This window comes from Myotis myotis, unplaced genomic scaffold (assembly GCF_014108235.1).
Source record: "Myotis myotis isolate mMyoMyo1 unplaced genomic scaffold, mMyoMyo1.p scaffold_m19_p_9, whole genome shotgun sequence".
NCBI lineage: Eukaryota > Metazoa > Chordata > Mammalia > Chiroptera > Vespertilionidae > Myotis > Myotis myotis.
The window spans coordinates 73,905,637-73,925,604 of record NW_023416401.1 but is presented as its reverse complement, the minus strand read 5'-3'; the positions used below and the strand labels follow the sequence as shown (position 1 = coordinate 73,925,604).

The 19,968-nt window shown below is 39.0% G+C and overlaps 1 protein-coding gene across 2 annotated transcripts in view; it reads right to left on the bottom strand.

Moving 5' to 3' along the window:
- Window positions 1–19,968, bottom strand: part of MACROD2 (mono-ADP ribosylhydrolase 2) — a 1,927,670-nt gene that overhangs the window by 592,528 nt on the left and 1,315,174 nt on the right. For both annotated transcript variants that reach the window (XM_036322176.1, XM_036322177.1), the window contains exon 7: window positions 9,790–9,820. In XM_036322176.1, coding sequence (XP_036178069.1) covers window positions 9,790–9,820 — 31 coding nt within the window. The remainder of the gene's footprint in view (window positions 1–9,789; window positions 9,821–19,968) is intronic.

Below are 19,968 nucleotides of genomic sequence, written 5' to 3'. Positions count from 1 at the left end.
GGGGCATTGGCAATGTGCCGGAGGCACCATAAACCACAGGATGGGCAACTTCCTGAGGGTTAATTTTACAAGATTTATTGGAAGAGGATCATAAAATTACTTAACAGGTAAGTAATGTAAAGCCTTTGTTTCAAGAAAAGGATTACAATATATTCATGCTTTAGAATATAATGTGATATTTAAACTAAAAAATAATTTCTTACTCATATAGGCTATGCCCTGGGACCCCAAGGATGTTACAGATGCATCAAAATTTACATTAAAAGGGGCTTTGATAACAAAGTAGGATCAGTACTGATATGATGCAGAGATGGATATGCAGGTACTTTCTGTATTAACTCAGTCTTCACAAGTTACTGAGGGCAGACCCAGTGGCCTGGGGTGGAATGGTCTCTACAAAAAGGATGTGGCAAGCAGAAGCTTGAGTAGAAGAAGATGCAGGGGAAGGAGTAGGGGCCAAAGGGGAAGTCATGACCCTTATTGGGATAAGTCTTTGGAAACCTCAGTCCAACTCATTTTTAATTCTAATAACTGAAAGTATATATTAATATTCTTCCCAACTACATACGAGGAAGCTTAGAACTGAGGTTCAAAGAAGAGGTTAGAGAGTAAACCATTCTGAATGATAATCTCATGTTCCTCTGATTGCAAAACCCTTACCGGGGCATCTGTTTGCCATTCTCACAGGAACCAGTTGGGTGTGGCTAGGCAAAAAAAAAAAAAAAAAAAAAAAAAAAAAAAAAAAAAAAAAAAGGTCTCCTCTTTTTTCAGACAGAAAAATACAAAGTTAAGACAGGTCTGACACCCAAAATGGCGTCCAGCTCAAAGAGCCTATCATCTTAGACACAAAAAAATGTGCAAACTTTCTCAGTGCTTTTAGCAACAAAAAGCAATCATTGGACTTTTTCCCTCTTCAAGCCAAGTGGTGGTATAATTGTTATCTACTCCCCAAGGTTTCCTAAAAGGATGCATTAGCAAGCTATCTTACAGAGCCACAACTTGGGTTTTGTCCATAAGAATATGCTGTCTTAGGACGTGGGATTTCAATTTCGAGACCACAAATAAATACAATTACTTTGTCTCTCTTATCACTGAAAGATTTTATGTACATACAGACAAAACAGAACAGTTTTATTCCTAGAGCTCAGATAAATAGCTTGGAATTGCAGAAGCAAGGTGACTATTGTTTGAGTAATAGACTACAGTGCTTATTATGGCTAATGTAATATAGAAAGCATAGTGTGATGTTACAAACAGGTTTTATTTTCAGACACCGAACTTACAAGGCTGAGCTACAGGACACAGAGGTAGCTAAGAAGTAACAAGTGGCCTTCAGAGAAGCAGCAGAAGCAATCCCACAGAAAGCAAGGTGGTTCTCATGATAAGGGACTTCTGACCAGTGTCATTCGGAGCTCAAGTAAAGCCTCTTTCAAAATAAATTACTAGCGGATTATGGCTCCAACCCCGGTAGGGGGCATGCAGGAGGCAGCCAACAGATGTTGCTCTCTCATCAATGTTTCTATCTATCCTTCTCCCTTCCTCTCTCTTTAAAATAAATAAAAACATTTTTAAAAAGTAAATGACTTTTTCAACAGTTCAGATACTCTTCTAGAATCTAGTGATATAAGTGAATAAAACACTCAAAGCCTTCTACTCTCAAGAAGCTCAGATTCCAGAAGGAGGGTAATGCTGACAATAGTAGCAAAAATAAAGTTACTACTACAAATAATAGTAACAATCATTCTTCAATGTTTATCTTTATGTATCTGATACCATGAGAGACACTTTAACATATTATCTAATTTAATCTTACAACAAGCCTATATAATGGGCATTGTTATCCCATTTGACAATTGAGGTCACTGAGGTCTAGAGAGAGTAACTTGCCTGAGGACACAAAGCTAATAAGAAACAGCCTCAGAATTTGCACCTAGATTTGTGGGACTCTGAAACCCATTCCCATAGCGACTCTGATATGTGCCCTCCTTCTTCGCTATTCCTTGGTACTCTTAAGAGAATCCTGATGCAACTATCTCAAAGACTCATCACACACAATGATAGAAGAAACCTACATCATCACCCAGGCAAGCAGGACACAGAATCATGAAGCAAAGGTAGCCTTGAAGAGGCTTGAGAGAAACTGGGCAGCCGAAGAATAAAAATGAGAATTGTTTCAGGATGATTAAAAATTAACAACAGAACACCACTGAATCACAGTTATAATTTATACATTTAGATATATGTTTACCTAAATTAACTGCATATAAGCATCATTCATAATAGATAAAAATCATTGAAAACTCAAACATTAGTTAACTGGTGAATGGATAAAAAAAATATGATATGTCCATACAATGGATTATTAATAAAAATAAATAAGTTAATGATGCATGCTACTACATAAATGACATCCTATATAATAAAGAGCGAATATGCTAATTAGACTGGATGGCAGAATGGCCTTCCAGAACAACCTTCTGGAATGACCTTCCAGAACGACCAGTGGGCAGGGCCGCAGGGCCTCGAGGCAGCAGGGGCTGTGAGGGCCATGTATTTTCTCATTTTTCTCACCCAGCTTTAAATTATCTTTTTTTGTCTTGCTCTATATGTATATATAAAGAGAGCTGACCAATGTTTATTTGACTTTAAGAATGAAGTTAAATAAACATAGGCCAGCTCTCTTTAGAAAGAACTTCAAAAATAATTTTGACAGTTCTTAGAGAAGTTAGGTATGTTTAGCTCTTTAGGACAATTATTTTCATGTCAAATTCTTTTTAGTCGATACTATTTTATAAATGCATCTTGAAATACATTTGAAAGAGACTATATTGGTTAAGGTAAAGCTAAGATGCTGTAACAAAGAGGCTCCAAAATAGAGATGTTTAATAAATATAGATGCTTATTTCTCTCTATGATAACAGTTCCAAAATGAGCATTCTGCTAGTGAGAGAATTTGTTCCATTCTGTCACTTCACAGCCAGGAATCTACCATGATGTTAAGTAGTTGATTTGCCTTCCTTAAGGCATTGTTCTCATATTCTTACCTTTCCTGATTCCAGCAAAAACAAACAAACAAACAAACAAACAAACAAACAAAAAAAACCCAAAGCAAACAAAAAACAACACAGGATGGTCATATACCTTATTTTATGGTACCTGGACATAAAGTAGCACTCATTACTTCAACCTACCTTCCTTGGAAAGGAATTGGTCTTGTGAACAACCTCACTACAAAGAAGATTTGAAATTTGTTCTAGCTAGAATTGATCTGCCTGACTACAATTCTGCTATGTAGAAAGAGGGGGCACTGAATTATGATAGACTTTAAGATACCATCACTATTAGACTGGCCCAAATCCAAAACATTAATACCACCACATGCTGGCCAATGTGCGGAAGAATAGGAACTCTCATTCATCGCTGGTGGAAAGGCAAAATAGCACAGCCACATGAGAAGACAGCTTGGCAGTTTCTTACAAAACTAAACACAATCTTACCATATGATTCAGAAATTGCACGCCTTGGTATTTACCCAAAGGCGTTGAAAATGTATGTCCACACAAAACCTTGCACGTGGCTTTTTTTTTTAGCAGCTTTGTTCCTAATTGCCAAAATGTGGAAGCATCTAAAACATCCTTCAATAGGCGAATGGATGGACTGAGGTACATCCAGACAATGGAATATTACTCAGCACTAAAAAGAAGGAGTAATCAAGCCATAAAAAGACATGGAAGAACTTGAAATGCATCTTCCTATATGAAAGAATCCAGTCTGAAACGGCTATGAGTCCAACAATCTGACATTCTATAAAAGGCAAAACCATAAAGACAATAAAAAGATCCATGTTTGCCAGGGATTGGGTGGGGGAGATGAATAGGCAGAGGATAGAGGATTTTTAGGGTGGTAAAAATAATATTATAATGGTGCATACATGTCATTACCCATAAAATTGACATGAAGAGCAAACCCTAAGGTAAACTATAGACTCTGAGTGACTATGATATGCTAATGTAAGTTCATCTTTTGTAACAAATGCACCACTTTGGTGCCTGATGTTGATAATGGGGGAAGCTGCACATGTGTGCTTCAGCAGGGTCAGCTCCTAAAACAATATTCAAATGTGATAGAATTGAGGTGGCTTCGGCCCTAGCTCTGTATTTTCCCAAAGAGTAATAAGTTTACACTGATTCTAATGTTACTTTGCTTTGAAAGCCAGCAATTAACTCAGGGATTGCCAAGAACAATAACGGTTCGTATAGGGGGGATAACATGACCAGGACAAAAAACATAGAATGTCAGAGAAGGGAATTTATGAGAGAGAGAAAAAAAAAAGAGTCATCATTAGACCACCTGAAGGAAGTTTTCAAAGCAAATGGAAATATCAAAGGGAAGAGAAGAAAGCAAGAGGGAGGGGAGAGCTGTCAGGGGGATGAAAGAGAGGGGCACACATTTTTGTCGATTTTGCTCTGGTTTCCAAATGTATTACATAAGGCAAGTCTTCCAGCAAGCCCAGAATTGCACAGCAATCGTTGTCACACCCTCTGAAATCTGTCAGCGTTTAAAGCTGACACGGGGCATGCCCTCAGCATTGCCGTGGCAGAATGCCTTGGTTTCTTTCCAAGTCATGTCTGTGAATTTAGACAGATGTAGTGATAAAAAAAATATCGGCCGAGTAGGTAAAAGGTTAACAAAACATCGCGTTGGTCTCCTTTTTACCAGTTAGAAGCAGAAGAGAAACCTGAATGCAAATGAGGGATTCCATTAGAAAGCTATGTCCTGGCAGCATTTCATGGAAAGCGGGGGAGGAGGGGCGCAGGTGACTTGATAGAAAAATGCCTTCCATGTTGATAACAGAAATATAATGAATAAATATGGGAGCTGCATTAGCCTGGTGATGCTCTACTTAATTTTTTTCTGCAAATTTCCAGCCAATATCTCAATGTCTGAAATTCGTTCTTCTCTGAGAACACCGCCTCATACCTGGAAAGCAAGATTCAAGATTTCTCTTTTTCTCCATAGAGAATATTTCCCCAGTTACTCCAGGGACACGCTTTTCCACCTGGACTTCATTTCTGTTAACTCTACTGACTCTCATAAAATGGACTAAACTTAGTTTTGCTGTTCACTTCTCCGTAAAAATTCCATTCCCATGTATCATGTCTAGCCTCCTTTGTTAAACTTATTAGCACCACAGTGGCCAAGCCTGGCTCCGAGGGCAGAGGCGCACGCAAGATCTGAAAAGTCCATCAGAGAAGTTCAGGTCTCTCCCTCGGAGACTGGCTTAGCGGCCAATCCAAGTCTTTAACAGGAATCTGGGAGTTAAGAGCCCCTTTAAGCCTCATCTGGATCTATTTTTCCAAAAGTAGCACAGGCCTCTCTTTGGTATTTTACAAAACATGGCTTTTCATCCTGACTGCAAGCAGGCGGTTGGGCGCCCTGTGGACCCATCCTGGAAATATTATGTTGGCGCAGCAGCAGAGGCGGTAGCTGAAAGTTGAATGAAAAGTCTGGATCCTGCTCTGGGGAACTTCAAAGTAGGCAAACCTGCCCCCATTGTGTTTCTCCCTTAAACATCATGGAGTCTCAGGGCAGAGATTCTTCCGTCTCTGTCTTGCAAGAAGGCACAGCTGCTTTTGCTGCCCACAGCTCTTGTCTTCCACAGGCCGAGGAAGGTGGGAGAGGCTGGGAGAGAAACTGGCTTCCTCCCTGGGCCCGAGCACCCCCAATGGACTGGTGTGCACCAGATCCTCCGGTCATGCTTTGACTGTGGGGATGATGTCGGAGTTTCCATGAAATGGGAATGCTTACTTTTGAAATTGCCCTGGCATGAGATCGTGTTGGCAATTAAATGAACAAACCCCTTCAAAAGATGGCTCCACCACAGTCAAAATGTTATAAGAGAACTAGAATGACATTTGGTTAGTGGGTCATAGGTCTAAAAAGGAAGGTAAATCCAAAGAAAATAGTGTCTGAGAAATGACAGCCAGTGGGGAGGTAGGCTGGCATGAGGGAGGGTGAGGAGGGACCTCAGGACACCCTGTACCTCTCTGACTGCCCATGGGCCTGTGGGCCATAAGAAACAACAAAGCTTTCTTAAATGAAGTTTAATGCTGTATTCACCTTGGCTCCCTAACTGAACAAGTTCTCATGTTTGCATTTTACCTTGTCTAGGTGAATGCTGCCATGCCTACACATACCGTTTCCAGTTTGAGGATGCTTTTTAAAAACACACTTGTTTTTTTCTACAATAGACACATTTGCCCATTAAGGAAATACTAACTGGGTAGCTTCCTCTGCCTGTTATTTTGCCAATGAATCATTATTTTTTAAAAAATTATCTTTATTGTTAAAAGTATTACAGATGTCCCTCTTTTTATCCCATTGACCCCCTCCAACCCCCACCCCTCCCAGGCCTTCACCACACTATTGTCTGTGTCCATGGACAATGAATATTTGCATACAATTTCCCTTGGTTAATCCCCAACCTTCCCTCTGAAATGCATCAGTCTTTTCCACGCTTCCATGTCTCTGGATCTATCTTATTCATCAGTGTGTATTTAGTTAGCCAACAATTTGGGTTATAATCATTACTGTTGTCCTAAAACAACAAATATTTGCTGAGCTTCTGCTAGGGACACAATGCTAGGCACTCAAGTGTGCGCAGAATACACACAAGTGAATCTCTGCTGATTCAAGAATCCAAATTGGCTGGGAAAACAGGCAATATAAACAGAATTCTATGCAACAATATGAGGGAGCAGTTGCCAATTGTCCAAATTACAAATTCTGAAAGATTTCCAGAGATATAATGGCCACCAAAAGTTGGTACATTCAAGGAAGACTTCTCAGATATCAAGCACGTATGATGGGTTTTTGTTTGGGGATTGGGGTACAGATCAGAATAAAGTGGTAGCGGTAATGGTATGTGTGAGTTTTGTGCATGTGTGTGTGAGTGAGATAAGGAAGGGATACAGGGTTGTATATGCCATGTTCTGCAATTCATCAGCTCATCTCTGGGTAACAGAAGGTGTACCCACAAGGAGTGGATGCCAAGAAATATTTGAAACTATATTATGGTCCTAGCCGGTTTGGCTCAGTGCATAGAGCATCAGCCTTCAGATGGAAGGGTCCCAGGTTCAATTCCAGTCAAGGGCATGTACCTCGGTTGCAGGCTCCTCCCCAACCCAGGCCCTGGTCGAGGTGCCTGCAGGAGGCAACCAATGGATGTGTTTCTCTCAAACTGATGCTTTCCTCTGTCTTTCCCTCTCTCTTTCACTCTCTCTAAAATCAATGGAACAATATCCTCGGGTGAGGATTTAAAAACTGTATTATGGAAAAAACATTGTCCTGAGAACGGTTGAGGGAATAATAATTTATACGGTCAAATGATCACAGAAAATGATGCAAACTAAATGCATCTTTTAAAAATACAAAGCAAGAGTACATATAAAATTTTTGGCATACCAATCTCCATCCTGGAGAAGAGATTTCTTTTTCCCTCTTCATAAAATTTGAAAGTGCTGATGCATAAAAATGCCTATTGTTTGGTCTAGAAGGAGTGAACATTCACCAGAAAGTAATGGAATATGATCAAATTCTTCTGAGCAGATGGAAAACATGCACCAAGTGGTGTTTTTGAAAAATTAATCTAGTAAGCTTTAGAATGTGGAAGAAGAAGGGCTGGAACCAGGAGACCTTTCTGAATATTTGCTCTAAATCCATTCCAGCATGACTAACATAGTGTTGGGAATTTTGCTTGCTTATTTTCAAAACTTTTCTTTTTAGCTGTGGACTACTTTCAATTTAAAAAATACTAAATTAAAATTTTTGGGGTGACAATAGTTAATAAGATTATTAGGTTTCGAGTGTACAATTTGATGGTAATCGGATAAAGAAACTATTGTATGTAGTAGGTTTACAGTTGTGAGTAAGCAAAATAGAGTTAATTCTTATAGGAATATTTTTTAATTATTTTATTATTTTCCACATAAACAACTGTAATCCTACTTTTGCCATGGACTACTTTCTTTAAATAAATATTATTTAAAATCCCTATAAATAAAAAAGTGAAGCCGATCTGGATAATGAAGACAAAACAGGTGTTCTGCATAAGAGCAAGAACACAGCTGCCCTGCAGGATGTGAGTGCTAGGAGGAAATCAAGGACCTTTGCAAGGTGCAGAGGAAATACTTTTCAGGTTGCAAAATGCTAAAGTGTCCATGGGCTAAAGAGAACTGAAATAATTGGAAAGTTAGTAAAACAGGATCTCATGGAGTTAAAAATAAATTCTGGGGCTAATGAAAGAAGGAACCCCTTTTTCTCAGAGATTAAAATGAAACAAAAGCCGCTTTGGGTTTGATTTAGTTCTTACTATCCTCTCTTGAGCCTCTCATGTTCGTGTCCCTCCTCATTTTCTTTACTTTGCTATTTTCTTTTTCTGCTGCTCCCTCCCCTGTTTTTAAGTATGTCATGTTTAATTCACCTTTTGAAATTCTCAAAGATGAAACAGACATCAAAAATATGACAGGTAATAAACATAGAAAATGATGTGCATAGTAGTTGGATTTTTGTTAGTTTTTGTCAAGAAAAATCAAGATTGTTGTGGAGAACATTCTCAAAATCAGACTCCATTGCAGAAATGAAGATGTTAGGTTTTGATCAGGTAAACCTTTGCACATAATGCTTCTGTTAAGCAAATATTTAGGAGTTCTAACTGTGAGGCAGAAAGAATGGCCATAATGGGGATAATGCTCCCACACTGTGCTTCCACAAACACAGTCTGTAGTGAAATCCAGACTGAAAAAAAAGGCATGCCTTAAATTATTAAATAGTGTGACCAAATCCTCCCCCATTCAGCTTAATTCAGGCATACAGTTTCCATTTTATGCTCACTGAAACCTTCAAAAGAAATACCAGATTAAGAAGAATTAAGTCTCCTACCTCTGACATCAATCTAGGCATCCCTCTCCTATAGTAATGAATTTCAACTATTTCTTTACATTTGTACACATTTTATTTCCCAGATAAGAGTCTCCTTATAAGAAGCTTGAGCTCAGAAAGGTTATAATCTATTCTTCTTGATCAGAAAACCCTACAATGACAAATAAACTCCATTTTACCTTAATATTGTAAACCAGATTTATTAACAACCTGAGAAAAATAATTAGGGAAATGTCAGGGTAGTGGAAGAATATTGGAGAGCTTTAGGCTAGTGAAAACAAATGATATAAACACAGATGCTTGTACCTGTAAGTGAAGCAGTCACTACTTAAAACAACCCATCAGTACCAAAACAATTTATCTGCAGTTTATTAAAACTAATAGTTTTTATTAACAGTCACCTCTTGGATTTTTAAAATTTAAATATACAGATATATGCATGTATTTGCATTTTAACATCTGTTATTTAGTAATTCACAACAAAATAATGATAATGCTAGGTTTTATAGGCATTATGATTCATCTAAGAGAAAAATCCTGACTTTATTAAAAAGAAAAGAAAACATTTTCAGAGGTCAAATCCTACTAGAGAAAAATGTTTAGTTTAACAAAAGACATTGAGTCACAATCTATGTAATCATTACATATGGTATCTGACACAACATTCAAGAACACAATAGAAGATATAAATAGCCTTTCAAGATTCCTCAATGAGATTTGGCCTTCATTTTGAGTCTCTTTAAATCACAGCAAACTATACCCATCAAAAATCTCTTATTTTTCCTGTTAATCTCACCTTTTACAAGAAAATAAAGAAATAGAAACAGTATCAAAAGCTAGATCACTTACCATAAATGCCTGTTGAAATGCAGGGAAATGCCTGTGAATAAACCACAAAAATAACAGTAAATTTTAAAGGTACAGCTCTGCTCAATCCCAACACCATTTATTTCAAATTCTCTGTGGCTTGATAAAGGGATGCCCTCACATACTCAGGGTTGTGAAACCCCACTCAGTTCATGTAGGAGATGTGGAAACAGACACATTAGGTTCACTGGAAACTTTTTCTTACCAACATTCATCTCAGCTCGCAAGAGCCATCTGTTGAATTTCCAGTAATCTTGTGAACCAATTGCTAAACACAGTTATTAATAAGAAATAAAATTACATAAACTGTCACGAAATAAATTATATCTAAAAAAATACTCAGAGATCATCTCATCACTTCCTAATTTGCCACATCTTACTATTGCCCCTGTTCTTAAGATTACTTATGCCCATCCTATGTGAATGGTGGAAGTACTAGGTAATGGTGTGCTACTGAGCATCGTGTCCTCATTCCTTATTAAGTGATATGTTGATGGCTTAAAATCTGAAAATATCAATCAAGATTCATGTTGGACTATACTTGTAGGTCAATTGAAACCGTAGGTTGGCTATAGATACAAAATTTTGATAAAATTTAATAAAAGTATTCTTGAAGAATCAATTAACTATACAAAATTCTATCTAATAAAAGAATTACATGCAAATTAACCATCACTTCATGATAAATATGAGTGAATATGCAAACTGACACGACAAAGATGGCCCCGCTAGCCAGAGCCACAGAGCTGGCTGGAGAGCGGGTGGGAAGGTTTGGCATCCTGGTCGCTGGGGCAACCCAGGATGCCAAGCCTGGACAGAGAGCAGAGTAGGAGAGCGGGCTGGAGTTCCCAGTCATTTTGGTTTCTGCAGACCCTGGGCCAGAAGCAGAAGCCCAGAGCGCGGGGAGCACCAGGAATGCTGGGAATTGTAGTTCTGATGGCAGATGCATTGCATGATCTCTTGTTAGACACTGGAGCAAAGTGAGCCTGGAGCAAGTTTCTGTTGCCAGTGGGGGATGGAGGGAAAGCAAAGGTGAGAGACATAAGTAAAGTCAGAGTGTCGAGGAAAAATTAAAAGGAAGATATCCTGCAACTTCTAGGAAATCTCCACCAATGGAGCTAAGGAAAAAAAAAAAGACATCTATTATTGCATGAGCACCAAACCAAACTGGGCTGGGGTTTCAGACAATTCACTCATATGATTTCAAAGACAGACAGAAACTTCACTCTTTTATGTATCCAGGCAGATACAATGCACAACATGCATGTTTTCACAGAAGAAGACTTAACAGCACCGTTTGCTATACACCCTTCGGTAAGTCACATTTTTGGTGGCCATCTGTGTTAGTTAATTGCCATAATCAAGAATAAAAATTAAAATTTTTCTATCTCTATGACAAGCAGGTCATTACAGCTTGGAGCAAGGCAACTATCTATAATAATAAAAGTGTAATATGCTAATTAGACCGGATAGCCAAATGACCTTCCGGACATCATTCCAGACGTCCTTCCAGATGAAGCTGTGGTGGTGGGGCCGAGGCAGAGGCGGTTAGGGGCAATCAGGCAGTTAGGCGAGTAGTTAGGGGCAATCAGGCAGGCAGGCAGAGGCAGTTAGGGGAGATCAGCAGGCAGGTGAACAGTTGGGGCCATCAGGCAGACAGAGTGGTTAGGGGCAATCAGGAAGGCTGGCAGGCAAGCTTTCCGGATTGTGAGAGGGTGCAAGCAGGGCTGAAGGACCGCTCCCCAACCCCCCGCATGAATTTTGTGCAAAGGGCCTCTAGTTTAAAAAATAAAATTATATATACACATACTCATTTTTTAAGTCAGTTTTTAAACATTTACTGGCACACCACTGTTTATACCATATGCTAGGGACTAAATATTTTTCCAAATTAGGTCATAGGAGTGGAGCCTCATGATGGGGTTAATGCTTGTGTAGCAACCCGAGTTTTCCATCACATGAGGGTACATACAATGTGAAGAAGGTGGTCTGCAAACCAGGAGTAGGAGACCCTCACCAAACACCAGATTGGCTGGCACCTTGATCTTGGACTTCTCAGCCTCCAGAACTGTGGGAAATAAATATCTCTTGTTTAAGACACCCTGCCTATGGACAATTTTTAAGCAGCCCAAACTGACTAAAACACTATATTTTCTGCTTAAAGAATTAGATTGGAAGAGAAAATGAACAAATGTAAATATATAGTTAGCTCTAAATGAGACTTTCTAACAGTGGAACATGACCTGAGCATGGCAAAGTCCTCTGCCAATGTACCTTTGTGTGAAGTCAATGAAGCTGTTTTCATCCTTCTGGGCTTTCTGTTTCCAACTGAAATTAAAGATGATAACATCCACCATATAGAAATGTGCCGTGGGAATTAATAACAGAATCTGAAACTGCAGTTGCTGTTGACTGCAATAATTAGCATTATTATTGAGCTCAATAATAATGAAACATCTGTTGTTGTTTTTTTATATTTTTCAGTTACATGTATACTACATTATATTTTCCTTAACGTTTTTAGAGACTGTATGCTTATTCCCTTTACATGGATATTCTATTTTAAAAGACACAATGTGCATGATTTTGTTTTAGAGAGAATAATAATTGACTCTGTTTAGTTAACCTATATGTCTGAAAAAATAACAGTTTTTTTCTTTTCCTTTATTAGTACATGCTCATGTTTCTATCAAGAAAATAAGACAGTGTCTGGAATGATGCGGGAGCTATTTTATAATGAATTAAAGAGCTAATTCTTTGATTCCTTGTTTTCTTGAAGTTCCAAAAAAATCTGAAGAATGTTCTTGAATGACTCAACCCATCCAATGAATCAGAACCAGGAAAAGAGGGTATGAAGTGAATGCTCCTGAAAATGTTGGTGTCTCTTTACAAGCATTCACCAGGACTACCCACAGGTTTTGTTCTCAGTGCAAAAATCACCTGCAAGCTACTGTAAGCAAATTGTTACTAATCACGAGTGCTCAGAGAACCAAAATAGCCTACTTAAAAATATAAATTAGAGAGGCGTTAGTGTCATTTTTATAATGTGTGCTATGCTCACTCAGGTTCCACTGTGTCTTTTAAATGAGGTAGAGAGGTGAGTTTTGAAACTCATGCCCAGAATTTCATGGGAGGGAACTAAACACAAAAATATCACCCATCTTGTGCTTGCAGTCCAGGAAGAGAAAGGTTTCAGAACTGCTGCACGGAGCCATCAAGCGAAAGCTAGAAGATACTACAATGTTCTCAACAAGTGCACTTTCACTCCCACCTGGGCATCCTTTCAGTTTATGATTATGAGACTTGCTTCAAGGGTCTATGGGAGGATTCAGATGAGTGAGCAATATAGAGTATCTGTCTGACAAGTAATCTTGATTAATGCCAATTTCTATGTTGGACACCGTGATGCCTGCCAGACTCCACTTCATGGGGGAATTTGTTGCCCTAGAGTAGGGCTTCCCATCCTTGGCACAACTGATATTTTGGATCAGATAAGTATTTGTTGCTGGGGGCTGTCTTGTGCATTTTGAGATGTTTAGCAGCATCTTTAGACTCTATTCACTTGATGCCAGTAGCATGCCCCACTCATGACAATCAAAAATATTTCCAGACATTGTTAATGTCCCCCAAGGGGCAAAGTCACCACAGATTGAGGACCACTTCCCTCTAATCTAGAGCCTAGACCCCAGCAGTGCCATCAGGGATTGCCTTTTCAAACATTTCCTGGGATTCAAAGAGCCACCTCACTCAAGGTCATGTCCCTTCCCAAGACAATCCATCCCCAATAACTAATCAATGCAGAAGATAAAGGCTCATCTTGGCTCATTTCAGTGATGTGTACTATCTGCTTCCCTGTGCACACTCTTGCTTCCTCCCCTTCTGTTCTCCAGGTATTGATCCCGAGGGCACCCAATAATAAACATCCTGTATCCTCAACTGTCTGAGAATCTGCTTCCTGGGGAAGTAACTTGAGTTAACTCCCTTCTGCTTCCCTGTTAGGCTCAGTCATATGAGTTGTTCTCCCCTCAGACCTAGCAGAAGAGAGCACATACTGAACAATTAATGGCAACTTTCCTTTGCCTCAGCTCCCAGCTCTATCTCGGAATCAATCATGCAACTTAAAAATTGAGTCTGAATGTACCAACTGCCTTGGCTGTTTTAACAAGGACAAATAGCTTCATCTGAAAATGACATTGTTGCCTTGAATGTGAAGGCAAACAGATGTTTAATGGAGGATAACTTTGGTAATATTATTGCATTAATTCAAACAAAAAAGGCAGTGATAAAGCAGAGGTGGAAATGCAATATCCACCTCTGGAAAATATTTTATGTAAAACAACTTTACATATAATTCATCCAACTAAATCTCCTCCATTAATCATTTATTATTACTCAAGAGAGAAAGAGAAAGATTAAGATAAAAAAGAATGAGCAACTAAGCTCAACAGAGGGATTTTATGGCACATGTTCTGTGCTCTTGGTCATAATAAAGTTCTGACGGAGCCACCAGGAGTGTGTAGCATGAAATTTCTTTATTTCAAAACTATACTTAACATATACTCATACTTAACTTTATACTTAACACCTCCCACAAAAGTTCTCTCCCGTGGAAGAACGGTAGATGGGACCAAAACGCAGGCCAATTTTGCCTGTATTGTTTTAAGTGTACATACGTCAGCAGTCACCTATAGAACTTGGAGAATGACATCACCAGCCTAATTTATAAGTCTCTAGATTCTTCTTCCAGCAAGACCAAAGAGCAAGAAGTCTCTGTACTAAGCGAGTCTGAGCATATAGCCATCAGAAACCTGCTTCACAGCACTTGAATTTTATCTAATTTTTCCCCCAAATCAGTATGCATTTTCTCTCTTGGGAGAACAAAATGTTCATTCGACTTAGAGAGTCAAAGAGGATTTTCCTTTCGTGAAATTACAAATTGGGAAAATGCTTCCTTATTCCAGCATGTGCATTCCAAGTAGATTCGTAAAAACACAAATCCTTAAGGCTGTATGCTACGTCTCCCATCCACTTTCATGTCTGTCTCCACTTATCCCATTTCAGTAATTTGAGGGCAAGGAAGGAAATATCCCTCCCCCTCTTTTTCTTGATCCTAACAGTTCCTCAAAACCAGGGCAATCCAACATCATAGCCTTTACTTCTTTTTTCCCGTGACCCTGTATTCTAGGTTCATACATTCTTGCAAAGTGGGAATTTCACCCTCTCCTCCTTACCCATGGTCATTGCCATCCACCCATTGCTTATGCAACAGACTTGTGATCTGAGTAGGACTGACTCTACCCTCAGCTTCATAGGAACTGCCGATTGACCTAAGTAAGCAGCACACACTCCACTTAGCCACAAGAATAGAGAGATGGAGCATTCTGACATCACTGAGCTGTTGTTGTAAACTAACTATAAAGTGCTCCCAACTTCTAGAATCTTTCCATTGCTAAGTCAAAACTTTTTTATTGTTTAGCCAGTTTTAGTTAGATCGTCCATTACTTGAAAGCAAAAGCATGCTATCTATGTATCTTTTAATTTTTTTAAAATATATTTTATTGATTTTTACAGAGAAGAAGGGAGAGAGATAGAGAGTTAGAAACATCGATGAGAGAGAAACATTGATCAGCTGCCTCCTGCACATCTCCTACTGGGGATATGCCCGCAACCCAGGTACATGCCCTTGACCGGAATCGAACCTGGGACCCTTCAGTCCGCAGGCCGACGCTCTATCCACTGAGCCAAACCGGTTTTGGCTATGTATCTTTTATTTAAGTGCTTTTAATTATATATCACATTTCACTGAACTGAAGAAGCTGTTGATTGCCAAAAGTCATCATTATTTTGTTGAAGCTCTATATGTTAAATATAACAAGTGTTTTCATATCCTTTAGGATTTTTTAGTGTGTCCTTATTGAAATTGATATTTTGGATTTATTTAGATAATTTTAAAGGCACATCTTGCTGCACAGATAAAAAGGAGATAAATTAGTAAAGTTTTACTAAAACTCCCTCACATTCAGAGTCCAGTACTTCTGAATCCCATTTCAAAACAGAACCATTGATCTAAATTTTCCAGAGTTCTATCTATGCTGTGCTCTCAGGAATGGTGGTGTTGGCCCAGTCCTTCAGGAGTGCTTCACTGTTGACTCTGAACTTTTCTTCCGAGCCTCTAGCATGACCCTCTCTCTAAAGTTGAAGCTGACTCCTCCTTCATTGACAGTAAGTTTTTTCATACAGCAACCAAGACACACTCCTCCTCCTCAAATGTCCCCACTTGGTTAACTGGTTGAAAGTCACAGGGGTCAATTTTGCAGGAATGACAACCAGTGAACCTCATCACAACTATGCTGGACTGTAAAATAGCTCCGTTTATAAGAGGCATCCTGATTTCCAATAAGTTAGAGTATGACAAAATGTGCATCAGTAAAATTCAGGGGACCATTCTTCGCCTTTAGATGTTTGGTTATCAGCATAGTGGGCTGTGCCATATTTCCCTTATCCAGAATGCAGAATAGTTGCATATTTCTCAAAGTGTGATATGCCTAATTCTAAGAGTATGCTTTGTCCAATTCAATGTAATACATACATACTCCATTATTTTCCCCAAGTCTTCACCTCTTCTCACCTCACTCTTTGCTATGTGATAGTGCATAGGGGAGGATGCAGTTTCCTTGTCCTGCTGATGATGGATATGACAGGGTTTGGCCAATTGGATAACTACAGACATGACATTCAGGCTTGTACTTTTGCCTTTGGAGGAAACTCATGAGTAGAACATGCTTCATATAGCTGCTGGTCCATAGAGGCTGAGAGGCAAGTAGAGCAGATCAATTGAACCCAGCCAAGATCAGCTGTGCCCCAACCAACCCACCAGCATGTGGCAAGGAAGATATGCTTATTATTGTATCTCACTAAGTTTTGGAGTTGTGCTTGTTACACAGCATTACTATGAGTGATAATATAAATATGCTAAAACTATGCTATTATAATGTATTGCAACAAGGATAATGGTTTCCCATGTAGAGTGACATTATAAAGTTTTCTGTGAAAATAAAAATACTTAAATAGTCTATTAAAACATCAGGTAGTTATATTATAAGGTGGAATCAGAATGCTTAAAATTAAAGAAATATTGATGCAGTAAATAGTATTGAATTTTAAAAATGATTGAATTAAAAACAGTATTGAATTTTTTAAAAATCCTGAATTAGAAGGCAAGAGACCAGGGTCACTCACTAGCTAGAAATATGACAACCAATAGTATACTCCCTTCAGTTCCCCAGTTTCCCCATCTATAAAGGATGAGAGGTGGACCAGATGTCTTAATCAGCTATTAGATTCTATGGTGCTATAAACCAGCCTGCTATCCTTCTCTATAGCTCAGGATAAAGGTGACAGAGAGATAGACAATTTTATAGCATCCTGAATTCCTCATGATGTTTGGATGTGGTAGGTGGCAGCTAGCAACAACAATGGCTGTCACTCTTGAATTACCACACTGTGCTGAGCACTGGGCTGAAAGCTCTATGTACATTATCTGATTCATTGTCATGAACAATCCTGTGATAAAGAACATATTATCCCCTTTGTATAAACATGAATAAGAATAAAGCTGAGAAAGCTAACTTGCTCAAGGTCACAGAAAGAAGTGCTAACTAAAAGATTCATTTATTATTTTATGTAAGCAATCATTGATCCCATTTTTGATTTTAGTATTTCTTTATTATACTAATAAGATATGAATAAATTTTCAGACAGTTCAATGGGACAGGTGTAGGCAGACAGCGGTGAGAACTTTCTCCTAGAGCCATGCCCCTCCCTTCCTCTGAGTTAACTAGAATAACCATCTCCCAGGCCCTTATGGTCATTAGTATGGTGAGCATCATACCGCCCCATGCATTTACACTATAAAGGCTGAATAAGATTGCAGCTTTTTGTTGATCTCAATCCTCTAATCACTTCTCATCATACTTTAATAACATTTAAAGTCAGACGTTTCAAGCTCCCAATAATCTGGCTTCCTCTCTGCCTTCCTTCCTTTCCACTTTTTTCTCTTTCTCACAGAGTCCCAGCCACGCTGGCCTTGTTTTGTTCTTCAAACACTTAAAGCACAATCTTGCTTCAGAGGCCTGGCCTTGTTGTCCCCTCTGCCTGGCACACTTCCTTTTAGATCTCTGATCAGGTGTCCCCTCCTCAGAGACTCTCTCCTGCATGGAGCTAAATCACTCTCAATTATCTTAGGCTGCATGGCATCCATTTAGGACTCCTCTCACCACCAACACACAGATGGTTGCTTATTCATCATCTCAACTTCAGCCCCCCCCCCCCCCAACACTGGCATGCAGAATCCCAGGAAGAACTCTGTCTTATTTGTTGTTGTACCAACTGCACCTGGAAAGGGGCCTGGAACTCAGTCAATATCTGGCGAACTACTTGATTAACAATTGATTTCTATGGCATATGCGACCATAGTCAAATATAGCTTTTTCTACACAAACTGGGGCACACGTTGTGTTTTATGTTCTGAGACTCGCTTTTCTCATGCACTGGATCTTGCAGCTTTGCAGTGTCCATGTATATTTATCTATCTCATGTTCCTAATGTCTATACATTATAATGTATATACATTATGGAATGGTTCCTCTACGTTTATTTAACCGTTGCCACATTGATTACCATGTAGATAGATTATAATTTTTTTTCTATAACAAATAACTCTGTAATAAGCATTCTTGACTATGCCCTTATATATTTATAATATTCTGTTAGGATACATTCCTATACATAAAATTAACTTTTCTAACCATCGGGTTAAAAATATACATTTAACATTTTGAAAATACTGACAAACTGCCCAACCCTCCAATTTTATTTTTCAGTGTAAAAACCTCTTCATCGGTAGAAAAGAACAAATAATTCCACTACCCGCCCCAATACATGAGTGAATAGAATAAAAGGATAGTGTCTCTTTAACAAATTACACTGAATTACACTGGAAAATGCAAATACTACCAGTGTACCTCTCATTCCCAAAATGAAATAACCTTAAGGTCAAGGTCAATTAAAGAAGACTGTGCATAAGCTCACATGGAAATGGCCAGTGAAGTGTTTGGAGTGCACTGTGCAAGCTCAGCCAGGCACAATAATTATAAGCAATCACTTTGTTTTGTTTTCTTCATTATACCTTGGAAATAGCTGTCATAAAGTCATTTATTGCCAGCTGCTTTCATGTTTATAACTACAACTCCATGCAGCATAAAACAAACTATTACACAGCCGTGAATAGTAACAGTCCTCTTCCAAACTTTATATTTTCCAAGAAGACAGCTGGATTCATTCCAAGGTGAATTTATTAGATGCGAAATGCCAGAACCAGCAAAGGGGGAAACTCGCCTTTGCTGAAGCTTGCTCGTGTAACTGGTAGGAATGTTTTACTATAAACTACACATATGTGAAAATGAGAACAGGTCACCACAAACCTGTGAACCCAAAAGAATGTGTATTCTGGCCCAAAATGTCTACATCTGTAAACTCACTTTACACAGAAGCTAAGGGAAGAAGCAATGGTTAAAAAAAAAACAAACAGCCAAACCGGTTTGGCTCAGTGGATAGAGCATTGGCCTTCGGACTGAAAGGTCCCAGGTTTGCTTCCGGTCAAGGGCATGTACCTTGGTTGCGGGCACATCCCCAGTAGGGGGTGTGCAGGAGGCAGCTGGTCTATGTTTCTCTCTCATCGATGTTTCTAACTCTCTATCCCTCTCCCTTCCTCTCTGTAAAAAATCAATAAAATATATTTTAAAAAAAACAACAGACAAAAATCCTTCTCATATCACAGCAAACTAGTTGTGCAATACGAACGCTCCTATTGAAACAAAATGTGCCTGAAATGATGTCTTTTCAATAACCTAAATTGCCTCCAATTTTGTAAGTATCCCCTCCCCATCTTTCTCTGACTTAAGTACGTGTATTATGTACACTTTGCATCCCTGGCACCGAGGGCCGGGAGCGTGAGGGGTTGCCCACAGGTGACCTTTTCCCTCTGCAGACTAGGCAAAATAGAGGTAGCAGTCAATCATTTCAGATCCCCGGAGAAGTAAATTACACACTTGACACTGAAAGGCTCACAGCTCATAACCACTGCCAAGGCCTAACTTTGGC